General features: G+C 36.0%; 1 protein-coding gene across 1 annotated transcript; it reads right to left on the bottom strand.

The window, feature by feature from the left end:
- Positions 1–3,048: 3,048 nt before the first annotated feature.
- Positions 3,049–6,673, bottom strand: has1 (hyaluronan synthase 1). Its single transcript, XM_056762628.1, has 5 exons — positions 6,542–6,673; positions 5,568–6,254; positions 5,115–5,340; positions 4,773–4,905; positions 3,049–3,859 (listed from the first exon to the last, which is right to left on the bottom strand). Exons 2-5 carry the CDS (start codon positions 6,237–6,239, stop codon positions 3,184–3,186), a joined length of 1,707 nt encoding a protein of 568 aa, XP_056618606.1. The 5' UTR covers positions 6,240–6,254; positions 6,542–6,673; the 3' UTR covers positions 3,049–3,183.
- Between the last annotated feature and the right edge of the window lie 6,004 nt (positions 6,674–12,677).

Raw genomic sequence — 12,677 nt, 5'->3', positions numbered from 1 at the left:
ATTCTTGCTGTTAGAGCATAAACAATATCCGCAAAATGATAAAGCTTAAAGTTCAATGCCAAGCTAGATATTTTCATTCAAAGGACCCATTGAATGAAAGTCAAAATATGTCTGTGTTTAAATGCTATTATCGTGTACACAGTGCATCTAGCAACCCAGAAAATGTGAAAAACAAGATAGCAGCCCAGTAGCCTAACTTTGTTTTGGTAAGCCTTTGGCTGCAAGAATGTGAGAAATCGAGCCGTTCATATTTCGCTCCTGGTGTGACATAGACGCAGGCTCTTATTATAATATTACAGCCTCTTAATCTACACAATTCCACCAACGGCGCTACCGCTGTCGTATCAAAATCTGACTCCCTGTGAGATTATGACTCCCCTGTTTTCCCCTAGGTAGGTTAGGGTAAGGATTAGGTGTGGGGGCGGGTTTAAGAGATATTGGCAATCACAAAGCAGCGTCCTAAGTGAACGAACCAATCAGATCTTATGGGGAGTCGAAATTCGGTACAACACCGCCATTGTTTTTACACTTGGAGTTTAGCTGTATGTATGTTAATACATTATGTGCGTTACTATGTTCAGCTGCGGCAAGCTGTTTTGCTGCAATTCTGCTGAGATCTGCAGGTGCTAATTTCGTGGATTTTAGGCAAGCAAACTTGAGCGCGGTATGCTGTGACAGATATAGTTTCTGGACGAATGATTTGAGATGTTAAAAAAAAAACTAACCGCAGAGTAATTCAAGAAACATAATTTAGCTAAACCATTGCCATGCCACGGGTTGCTGTGAGCATAGCTGTTTTTGACGAGGCAAAAAGGGTTTTCCTTACACAGCCATTGAGTGTTTTTAAGCAAAATATGTTCCAGACGTTTCATGAAGACCCTAATAAATCATATCAACTTTTTAAAGTGCTCATTTAATGAGTCCTTTACCAGAATTCGCTTTTCAAGGACCACAGAGAACGGGTGGAATTGGACTAAAGCCCTCTACTTCCCGGGTAATGATGTCACCATTCCGAGATTTTGAAAAACCGACGCCCAAAGGAACATGCCAAAACAAGGGGCGGAGCCTTCCTTAGAGAAGAGGAAGACCCGCTGGAGTAGTGTTTGGTTATCAGAGTTGACTGAGCTACGCGCTAAACCACTTTCACTTTCAACACAGACCTACAGCTGGAAATAAGAATTCCGCTACACACATTCTAAGATAACCAACGGTCAATTAACAGCTTCCATGACTTTAACATCGGCTGTGAAAGCTGTTCTGTGTAATACACTGATATTGTGTGTGCGCATACCTATTAAACACTTCTATGAAGCGTCCTTTGAAGTCCTGCTTGCAAATGCTTTCTAGTCAATCTGCTTGTTTTATCATCCATTTTAGGTCCAATTTAAAAAGACAAAACTAAAGCTTCTGTTATTAGTGTTAATTAATATATCCGGTCTGACCCAATCGGTCTGGTGTCAATTCCAGCCATGGTAGGGAAAATTCGAGATCTCTATCAAAGATTGACGTTTGCACATGCACTAATTACACTTTGATTGATCCGCATGTGTTTAACTGATGAAGTGAAGTTGACGCCATTGTTACTGTTTATTCCTAAAAGCCAAAGTTAATGAATACACGTGCACTGAGAGGGGGGCTGACCAATCACAATAGCCAGAGAAGTGTAAGCTTGCTGATATGGTATGGGTTGGACATCTTCACACACAAGCTCTAAGCGGGGAACCTGGTCAGCTTTACCAATCAGAGCATTTCGGATGGAGGGATTTTAAATAGACTGGAATAAATCCAGTCGTTTTATTAGAAGAGGGACAGCGGTGAACATTAGACATGAAATATAAAGCGTTTTTTGATACTAGAAACATGAACACCAATTTTTAAACACCCAAAAACATGATAAAAGCTTCAAAAACAGCAAAAGAATGGCTCCTTTAAAAAGCGAATAACCCCAGTTGATAAACAATTTACAATAGACTCTGCATTATTTCATGATAAATAGACACTGTCATTTTTTATTTTACTGGGACATTAAGAATTTTGACCAAAATATTATTTTGGGGACCATAAATTATACTTTTATGGCATCACCCCATAGAAACCTTTCTAGCATCTTTATTTTATGATAAAACTCAAGCTACAAATGAGTGTGCTTTAAATCTTTTGCCTCGAAATCTGCCTTTATAGAAATGTTTGCACTATTGATAAAGAAATGTGTTTAGATTAACCAGAGGTTTTTCACATTATTTTCATCACATAATTCATGGTGAAATATACTAGTAAATATATGTACTATGTAATACAGTAGAGGTTGCAACTGATCAGAGTATACTTTATAGCATCAGTCCATATTGCTGGATTTTTGTTTTAGGCCCAAAACATTGTTTCAAATTCAGTTCCATCTAATGAAGATCAGGACATAATGTTTTCTTGAAAAATAATGATTTATTATCCTACTATGGTACAAACAAAAAGCAAATATAACAATTCACATTTAACAAATATCACTGACAAACAGTGCAATAAATATACTAATAAATATTTTTTTACAAGACACAAGACAATGGCCTGTCACATTACATACAAAGCATTAATAACTTAATCTCGTGATAACACATTTATAAAAAAACATTGAAATTTCTTGCACATTTGTTCATCAATAAATACTTCTATATTTTCGTCATATTTTCCTTCAGTAGTCATTTTGATGATAAATAATGAAAACATCCATATCATGTGAATGGTGCAGTAGATCGTGTCAGGTATGTATCTCTACAGTGTCAGATATGTTGAAGTTCTGATGTGTTGTAACAAAATGCGTCGTTTTATGGCTTTTTCAGTTCATGATCTCAAGAAATGAATGCCACTTCACGGAGCTCATTCAGATACAGTAAAATGATTAAAAAAAAAGTTCCTATTTATATATTTTTGCACCCTGACACCTGAATCAAGGTTCCGTGCGTTTTGATAACCTTTATGCCTCAATAAAAAATACGTTTGATTTATTTTAATACTGGTCACTGCTGATTATTTTCTAATTTCTATAATTATAAATTATTATAAATAATATATTGTTGGTACAATTATGTACACTAAATATTAATACCTCAAGTTTCATTATTCTTAAACTATATGTAAAATATGGCTCTAAAAAATGTGCAAATGTTCTTAAATAAATAAACAACCATCTTAAACGTTCACAGCATAAGTCTGTGAGCGTTTTCTGAGTAGCCTTCGAAACCATATCCAATAGAGGCCGATCATGATCAGCCAGTAGCACACGTAAGCAACAGATCCAAATATCAAAAACTTGATCTCCTCTTTTTTTGCAGCTGTTGACCAGTTCATCTTGCTTTCTTTGTAGATTGTGTATGCAAGGCCTCCTAACAAGATGGCTGCCCACACTGACAGGGGTAACAGGGGGATATAGTTGCCAACCATCTTTCGGCGACCTGATGTGCCCCAGCTGCTTTTGGTCATGGTAAGAATGGCAAAGTATTTGGCAGGCAGGAGGCTGGTCATATAGAGGGCAGAGTACAACGACATAAAGATCATCACCATGTTTTGTCGCAGGAAGCATGCATACGCTGCTTTCACCAAACCAATCAGCTGGATGCAGCACAAGACCCACAAGATGTCCCATAGACTGCCCGTCCAGAAGAGCTTGATAATGGTGGCCGTGACGAAGAAAGGAAAGATCCCCGAGACGATGGATTCATATGTCATCCACAGGGAATGCTTGTGCCACCACATAGCATTGTAGAGCCACTCGCGAAAGAAGGATTTGGTCCAGCGGGTCTGCTGGTTCAGCCAGCGCAGAAACTGACCAGGGGTCTCAGTGTAACACTTAGAACGGGCAGTGTACCTTTAAAGAACAAGAAAAGCATATTTGAAACAAGTGTTTTTTTAACAGTTAACGGAGTTTCTCTCAATAAGTATGTAAGTTCAGGTTTGTCTCTGGAAGAAACCGTTTACCCAAAATATTTATATTCAGTCTTTGTTTATGCACCCTTGAGATTTCCCAAACCTTATACATTTCTTTGAAAATTTCTGTTTTCTGATGAACTCAAAGAAAGATGTTTGAAAGAATGCTTGTAACCAAATAGTTCTTGGCCACAATTGAACACCATTGTTGGAAAAAAGACAATGTTTGTCAAAATGCCTCAGAACTGTTTGCTTTCCAACATTCTTCAAAATATCTTCTTTGTGTTCAACAGAAGAAAGAAATGTATCAAGCAATTTTTCAGATTTGGAACAACTTGAGGGTGAGTAAATGAAGAGAGAATTTTCATTTTGGGGTGAACTGTACTTTTAATGCACCAAAATAAAGTGACGGTCAATGTGTAGGACCTGGAAAGTCTAAATCTTGAATGCCAGAAATTATAACGGCTGAAGTTAAAAATGTGACTGAATTGAAAGTAACTGATTCACACTGTGCATCATGCCGTCTCCGTTTGCAAAACATAAAATTGGAGAACCAAGACTACATTGTCATTTAATTGCATTAAATTATTTAACCTGACTAAGCATTTTATTAAGACTAGCTTGTATTTAGAACATTAAGTCATAACCGAAATGAATACATTTGTTGTTTACCACAAAACGCACAATGCAATTCAAACATCATACAAAATAATATACTCTATAAGTGGCTCGCTTTAAACAGACCTGCCAGCGTATGTTAAAACACAGTAATGATAAAGATTCAAACTTTCAAATTTATATTTGACATAGAGACAGATCAATGCTGCAAAAATGTAAATGATCTATACACTTACTTTGTAGCATAGCCCATGCTCAGCATTCGATTGGTGAGATGACGGTCATCCCCAAAGGTGCAGTGAGTACCAAGAAATTTCTGGTTGTACCAGGATTCCAGAAACTGCTGTAGCAGATCATTCCTATACAGACCTGCAGGAAAGATCATGAAACTTAGTGATACTGTACAAATATTGGACAAATATTGGACAAATATTGGACACATGGACAAATATTAAAATCTCAAAAAAATAAAGACTAAAACAGTATTGATCAAGTAATCTGAGTAATTCTCTGTGCTTAGAAATGGCATATTTCTAAAAGTCCTACATTAAACATGAAGAACTTGATTTGTCTGTTACCTAAGGGGCCGCTGATACAGGAAACACAGTTGAAGAAGGACTGACAGGCTCTCTCGATGTTGAACGCCATCCAGTAGCGCAGGCTGCTCATGAAACTAATATAAGACTCTTTAAGGTTGAGGATCTTCACGTCGCCTCCCACAGCCCCATACTTTGGGTTACTCTCCAACACTTTGCACAGCTCCACTGTGGCCAGGGGGTCTAATTTTGTGTCCGAGTCACATACCTTTTAAAAAAGAAAACACAAGACCAAAAATGTGATGTCTGCTAAGGATACTTTATCATGATCATAGGTAGCCGGGTCCTTTCCGCAGAGTTTTGTTCTAACCTTGTTTCAACACGCCTGTAATTTTTTTTAAGTTAACTTTTAGATCTTATTAGCTGGTTAAGGTGTGTTTGATGAAGGTTGCAGTTAAACTCTGCAAGAAAGTGGTTCTTCCGAATATCACTCACCTGTATATAATCCACAGATGATCCAAGTGCCTTGAATGCAGTATACATCACTTCCCTCTTCCCTCCCCATTTTTGCATGATGCACACACAACTCTTCGTCCTGATGAGCTCCTCAACCTCCGAGCGCTGAGGGTCCTCAAAAACCATCCCGCCATTATCTTGAGCCGCGTTCGATTCTTGGGCTCTGGGGTCCCAAGAGTGGTAGTTGTTTTGCCAAACACAACAGCCAGGGTCCCGGTCTGCGAAGACCTCACGGAACATCTCCATCATATAGCGGTCATCTTCCGAGTTTCCATCCACCACCATGATAATGCGGAGCTTATCAATTGGGTACTCCAGTCCACGTACTGACTTAAGGCACTCCATCAGATAATTTGGGTCCTCCTGATAGGCTGAGATGGTAAAGCCGATTGTTTTTGTGTAGCTGCACACTTGCTCTCTTCGTCGCATCCGCCGATGTTCCACAAAGGCAAAAAAGCTTTGGACAAGGACGTGGAGGCTGAGTAGCACTCCGTAGAAACCTAATGAGATTATGTTGAATGGAGATGTGGCTATCGTGAAACCTTTAATGTACGCCCATAACATCACCCCAAAGACCAGGAAAGCGAAGAGAAATGTGAATATTGCCCGAACCCCTGTGCCACATTTTTTTAATATTGGCTTGAGGTCCATTTTAGGATTGAAATTCTGAAAAATTGATAAAAAATGTTTTTTAGATACATTATCTGATAAAATAAGAGACATTAAAAAAACATTTGAACCTTTAAAATAAGGATGATTTGATTAAAAAGCATACTTTGTTTTTACTAAATATAAGGTAATATATTTTAATATTGCATTTCTTTTCTGTTCATATGACCACTGTTATCATCAATACGTCATCATAGAGATGTAATAAATATAAATAAAAATTGCTTATGCAAACAAACTATAGTAAAAACACAGTCAATAATGAAATGAAGCTATGAACATACCTGTTAAACTGGACTCCTGTAGATAACACTTCACCAAGGTTTTCTATGCACCTCTCCTCGGCCTGAACTAAATGCTCATGTTCAGGGACTGGAAATTTATATGCTGGCTCTGAGCTCACGGAACGGCCCCACTGCAGATGTGTAATGGGCTACAGATGTGCCTTAGCTCAGGTCACACCCTCCTCTCACGTCTTCCCTCCTCTGACTCACACACACAGTACGTCAAAACTAAGGAATACTCCTTTTTCTCCATGACATACTTGGTGTTCATGTGTGTCAACTGACAATTTACAACTGACTTTTAAGTTGGGTTTTTTTTGTTGGTCAAAGTTTAAAGTATTTTCAAAGTCACGTTTTAAAGGTGTGCAGGTGTACAGCCACATTATAATTAGATGACCAGTTTCAGGCTCATTACTGCATTCTTCCTTTTTGTCTTCTTTTTGTTTTTCATGAAGTCACAGATGTTTAAATTATGAAATAATTAAAACATTTATTTTAATGCATTGCTGAAAAGCCAGCATCTGTGTGTTGTTTATTTATCTTGAAACTGTTTTAGAGGCTGGATATAGTTGTCTGTTATTATAATTCATAAAAACAACTTTATTAAACTTCTCTACTTAGATATCTTATTATCTTTATACTTTTATAATTGTTTGAACTGGTTTGTGTATCTTATGTATCTTCACCTTAAATGCTCTTCATTTTTGTTCATCTTGATCCTGAGTAAATCTCTCTTGATTGAAATGTTTGGAATGTTCCAACTGTATTTGTGTAAAAATGTTCAATATACAAAAAAATTGTTTGTACATTTTTATTTATGTTATATACAATGGTTTTCCATGATATTATGGACGCATGACTTTATCTCTCTGAATAAATGAAAGAGGTCAAAATATGCTGGAGATTGTGTAATGACTGTTAAACTATAAGTAATTGAAACTGGTCTTGTGTTCCAGTTAGCCTACATTTTTAGAAGTGTTCTTTTTTTGCTGAACTTGCATGGTCACTGTATAAGTTTTCCTTAGGAGTGTCATTGATGTCACTGCTCATTTGCAATATCTTATCAAGTAAGGCACAAAACTCCGTCATCACTGCACGCAATTAATATGAGGGTGTAGAAAAAGAGAAACTTCTGTCGTTCTGCCTATTAGATAACTAATGGACAACTAATAGATAAGTTCTGGAAACATCAATATGTCAATTTATCTGTGAAACAATTGTGTTTAATTCTTTTTTCTACATTTTTTCTTATTATTGATAATGTATTATCCTCTGTTTTTGAGAGTAATTTTAATTACCAGAGCCATTACCAGAGCCAGCCCATTAGAGTCACTTCTACAGTATATGGGCTGTTAACATCTGAAGTGTGAAAGAAATTGAAGATGAAGCTACCAGGACAACAAGGATGGTTGCCAAATTAAACAGTAGATACCTCGACAGTAAGGCAGTGGAAATTAGGGTTGGGGCTATAAGGACATTCTTATAAAGGGAAATAAAGTTTTAGTAAGGACTGTACCATAATCTTCCCATTATATGTTCTGCTAAATTATTCATTAAACATATATGATTACTGTGAAGTGGATAAAAGAGTATGCATTTACCTTAAATGAATGGACAAAAATGCTGAAACAAATTTGAAATGACAAGCAGAGATTGTAACAATTTTAACAAAAAGCAGCAATAAATCATTAACTCACAATAAATACATTTTAATGTATGTTAATGAATCCTGTTGGTAAAGCAACAGAATGTATTTCAGATTTCATCAAATTAGATTTTTATTAGGTATGTGTTAACTTAAATACAACAATGTATATATTGTTTATTATTATTATTATTATTATACATGTTAACTTAATATGTTTTTAATCGTTCCAAAAAGATTACAATAGTAAGAGACAGATAAGAAAAATGCATGAAAGTGGAGAATTACAAAGGGAAACTAAGTAATCATCCTATAAGAATTTAAAATATGTTCTTCCCATGACATAATGCTGTAGTTCTTAATGTTTTGATACAGGTGTGTTGGGTAAGGGAGACTTTGCTTTGACACACAACATATTTTTAACCAGAGGTGTCACACTTTGATTAAATCAATTACACCTGAACCAGCTGATCAAGATGTTCAAGGAAAAATGTGTCGTTAGTCACATGTTCTAGTTATGTTGTCTTTCACAATAACAGACTTGATTGGGAAATAGCAAACTGGGGCTTAGATTTATGAAGACATCACCTTCTGCCTTCTGAGGAAACAACGTTTAGTCTAAAAAGTATTTCTTGACGCTGATGATTTGATACAATACATCTGATCTTTAATTTCTTTCCAGCAGGTCGTAACACCCGTTTTTCGTTTCGATATGTCTCCTCAGTGTTATTGCATGAAAGTTTGCCTGAATAACCATACTATACCAGAAGAGGGCAGCACTCCATCACCAGTACTCTAAGTTCTTCTCTTCATGTTACAAAGCGCCTCTACGTTAGAGGAACAAACTCCTCGCTGTCATAGAATACATAGCCTATAATAATATACATTAAACTACAAGAAAGTATCTTAAGCTATGAGAAAACAATGCACTTCTTGCCCCTCCACCTGCTGAAAGAATCAAAATGACACAGTGGTCACTTTATGTTTATCAGTGTAAAGTGTGCTTCTGTTATTTCTATATTCATGCACTGTTGGTGATTACTATTGATTACTGTATTGCTGTTAAAAACATCTGTTATATATATGTCATCTGGGTCAAAACCATTGAAAAAAAAAACTTCAAATCTTCCTCACATTGTCAAGCTACATTGTGAAATATGTGGTGTGGTGTTAAACGAGATTGTCAGCAGAGATTGTATGGTTTTGGGTTACCGGTATTGGGTAATATGTGTTTCCTGATTATAAATTAAATTTCAAAGGAAGTTTAAATTGGATTGTACAACTATTACCCAACATCGTCAAGGGTTAAACCACAAACTAGTTACTAGCTGCTTTGTTGTATGAAGAACCTTTTTTCATTTTTTGTGTAAAATAAATGTCTTCGAAGCCACCAAAATTCACTTGAATTTTCTTATAGCGAGTTGTGATCATGCTATCCAGTGATCTCTAGAAAAACTAATATGCAATCATATACATTTAATCTTCATAAATGTGTGCACCCTTACAAGCCTGCTCACACAGCACCCAAGGTTTCAAATCTAAAAGGCTATATTAGAAAGAAACATAATATTCATTAAAAAATGTATTGCAGTTTACAAAACACTTTATATCGCCAAATCCACATGGTAGAGCTGTCATGGTCACTGCTATCTTCCTTTGAAACCAAAATAATTTGTATCCAGATGTTCTTGAGCAGATGGAGAATAAAGCATGAGGTTAAAAATAGCACATTTTTGACATACAAAATGAGAAATGCCTCTGTGTCATACATTGTAGAGTAATTTTAATAGCTCAAAATACTGATTGTAGGAAATATGACAATGAATCAGCTTAACTAACACAATTGCAAAATTTGTGAATTCTTTCAGTTTGGCGGGGATCCAAACTCCTCATCTTCCAGTTTGTCAGATTTATAAAGAACCACTGAATATATTTTTTAGCTTATTATTATTATTTCTCTATTTTTTTAAATCTGTCTGCCTCTGTGGTCTTTATTTTCTACTAGGAGAGTAAAAAGCTGAACAGAGTTACTGCACCCCCCAAAAAAATTGCCTGGTGCATAAATACAGTTGTTAATTCATGTATTAATTGTTGCAGGCTTTAGACATCAGATTGTCTGGTATCCCATGTGCCAAGGTGTTTATCAATACCAGACATTAAAATGGTCAGATGTAAGACTACATATAATTTACCCCATGATTACATGTACTTAAGGTTTAAATATAACGCATTCCCATCCAGTATGGGCAAGTTGTGATTCTGTGTCACAGCTGACTTGCTTTTATTTGTTGAACTTCAAAGTTTAGTACAAAAAGTTCTGGGCATTTGTATAATGATAAAATAAATGCTGTTTGTACTTTTTGGGGGGAGGGTATTTGCTATGTTTAGAGACAAAACTGATAATGTAAATTGTATTGTGTGTAACCATCAAGACAAAATCTGTTCATTTCAATTTTGTTGCATTTAGCAAACCCAAATGTACAAATTAAGTGATTAATTGGAAGCAGTGAACCAATATTGCACAACATTGAAAAAAAAACATATGAGAATGTGATTCCATTAATTCAAATGCAAATTAGTTCATTTGTTGATAGATTAAGATTTCTATTAATCATGAAACAATTATACGAAATGCAGAACTAAAGACTCGCGACCCCTAGTGGACATTAGAGAAACACTTATATTCCAGATGATGGGAAAAAATAAAACGTATGTTTTCATTATGCATTTTTGTTCGCTGATGTTCTAGACAGATTCAGCGTTTAAGTTCAATATTAACACCCAGGAAGAATGTCACAGATGTGGAACTGAAATGGGAATGTACCTCATGGCTCCCACAAAAAAGAAGCATGTGCCCAGCAGATGCTGCCTCTTTCAGATGATGAAACTCTGTTTGTTGAATGTGGTCAATGGAGGAAGTAAAATAATAAGAGAAAGACAAAACTTTCCTGTCCTCTCTTGTGTGTATATGGCAAGGTTTATTGACTTAGGATGTACGCCAGCTGCCTCATTCTGTTTTTCCGTATTTAAAAGTGCATATGTGCATTCTCTTGTGGTTTCTTATGGCTGTGTTCAACAGAAAAACAAAGTATTTTTTGCACTAAGAGACGGTAACCTTCTTCCATCAAATATGTTCTGCTACCATTTTCTTATTTTGTATCTATACATTTGTCTGCCTTTTGGCCAGCACGGAGGTTCTGTCTCGGGGTTTAGAAACACTGGTTGGAAATTGAGACAAGTAGTAGGAAGTGGGTTTGGCAGACATCCTCACTCTGTAGAAATTTGGTTGGACTGGTAACGCTGAAATGTTTGACCCAATAACAAAACTCTTGACATCTCCACAGCTGTAACTTCCCCTACCACCTTCTCCATCAACAAACCTCAAGAAGTTTGAAAGATGGTGGAATGTGCTATATGTTTTTGTGGGTGTGTGTGGTTCAAGATGATAACATCAAAAATAGCTTTAAACAAATAATCTAGAAAAAGGTCTTACAATAAAATAGCGAATACCCTAAGTCTTGAAGCTGCCAAACTGTTAATGTGAGCTGTTAATTTAATAAAAGCAAATGAAGAAAATATATTCTGGTCAGCATTACTTTCTGGAAAAGGTGGTGACGGCAAAAAAAGAAGAAAAAAAAAACAGAAAGAAAGAAAGAAAAAGAGAGAAAAATCCCAATTGTGTACTTGTATGAATACTAATGTTCTGCTCATCTTAAATCAGGTCCGTAAATTAAAGGAATATGTAAAATGGGTTGTGAGGATTTTCCCCTCACAGCTATTTAAACACAGGGTTGAAGTCTGTGCTGTGCCTCATTAGACTTTTCACTGCCACAAAATGAGAGCAGAGCAAGTTCATTTTGAACCCTTTTGGATCTGTTTATTTCATGACCACGCCCTGGCTTCATCTGCACAAAGGAATCCACTCCAACCAATCCCCTAGCCCAGGCACAACTGTTTGTTCCACTGGTTGTTTTACACACCCAAATTGGTATTTATGTTGGCCAACCAAATTGCAGTTTGGTTAGTACAATCAAGCATGCGGAGAGAACTAGATTGCCACAAAGTATAGGATCTATTAATATCCCATTCCAGACAGCATCATTATGAATGACTCACAACAGCGTTATGGCACAGCTCAGTTAAAATCAATTACCTAAAAGCAAAACTTTATGAATATATGCTTTATAATGGGATTTAATATCTTTGTAGCCCAGTGAAACACATTTCAGTCTTAAACAATTACAACTCATTTTCTAACAATTTGCAATACTCAAAGAATTTGTTAAATGTATTTAATCAAATGTTTAGAGCCATGTATAGGAAAGATTTTTTATTCTTTAATTTCCCTTCCTCAATCTTGAGACAATCAAAATCAGCTTCTTCAGCTTAATTCTGCATATAGAAATAGTACATTAATAATAAAAGGAAGTGATACAATTTATTAGCCTTTTAATTAACTTGTAGGTGGTGTTCTTCAAAACAAATGGTGCG

Source organism: Triplophysa dalaica, chromosome 12 (genome assembly GCF_015846415.1).
Source record: "Triplophysa dalaica isolate WHDGS20190420 chromosome 12, ASM1584641v1, whole genome shotgun sequence".
NCBI lineage: Eukaryota > Metazoa > Chordata > Actinopteri > Cypriniformes > Nemacheilidae > Triplophysa > Triplophysa dalaica.
This window is presented reverse-complemented; position numbering and strand designations above follow the sequence as displayed.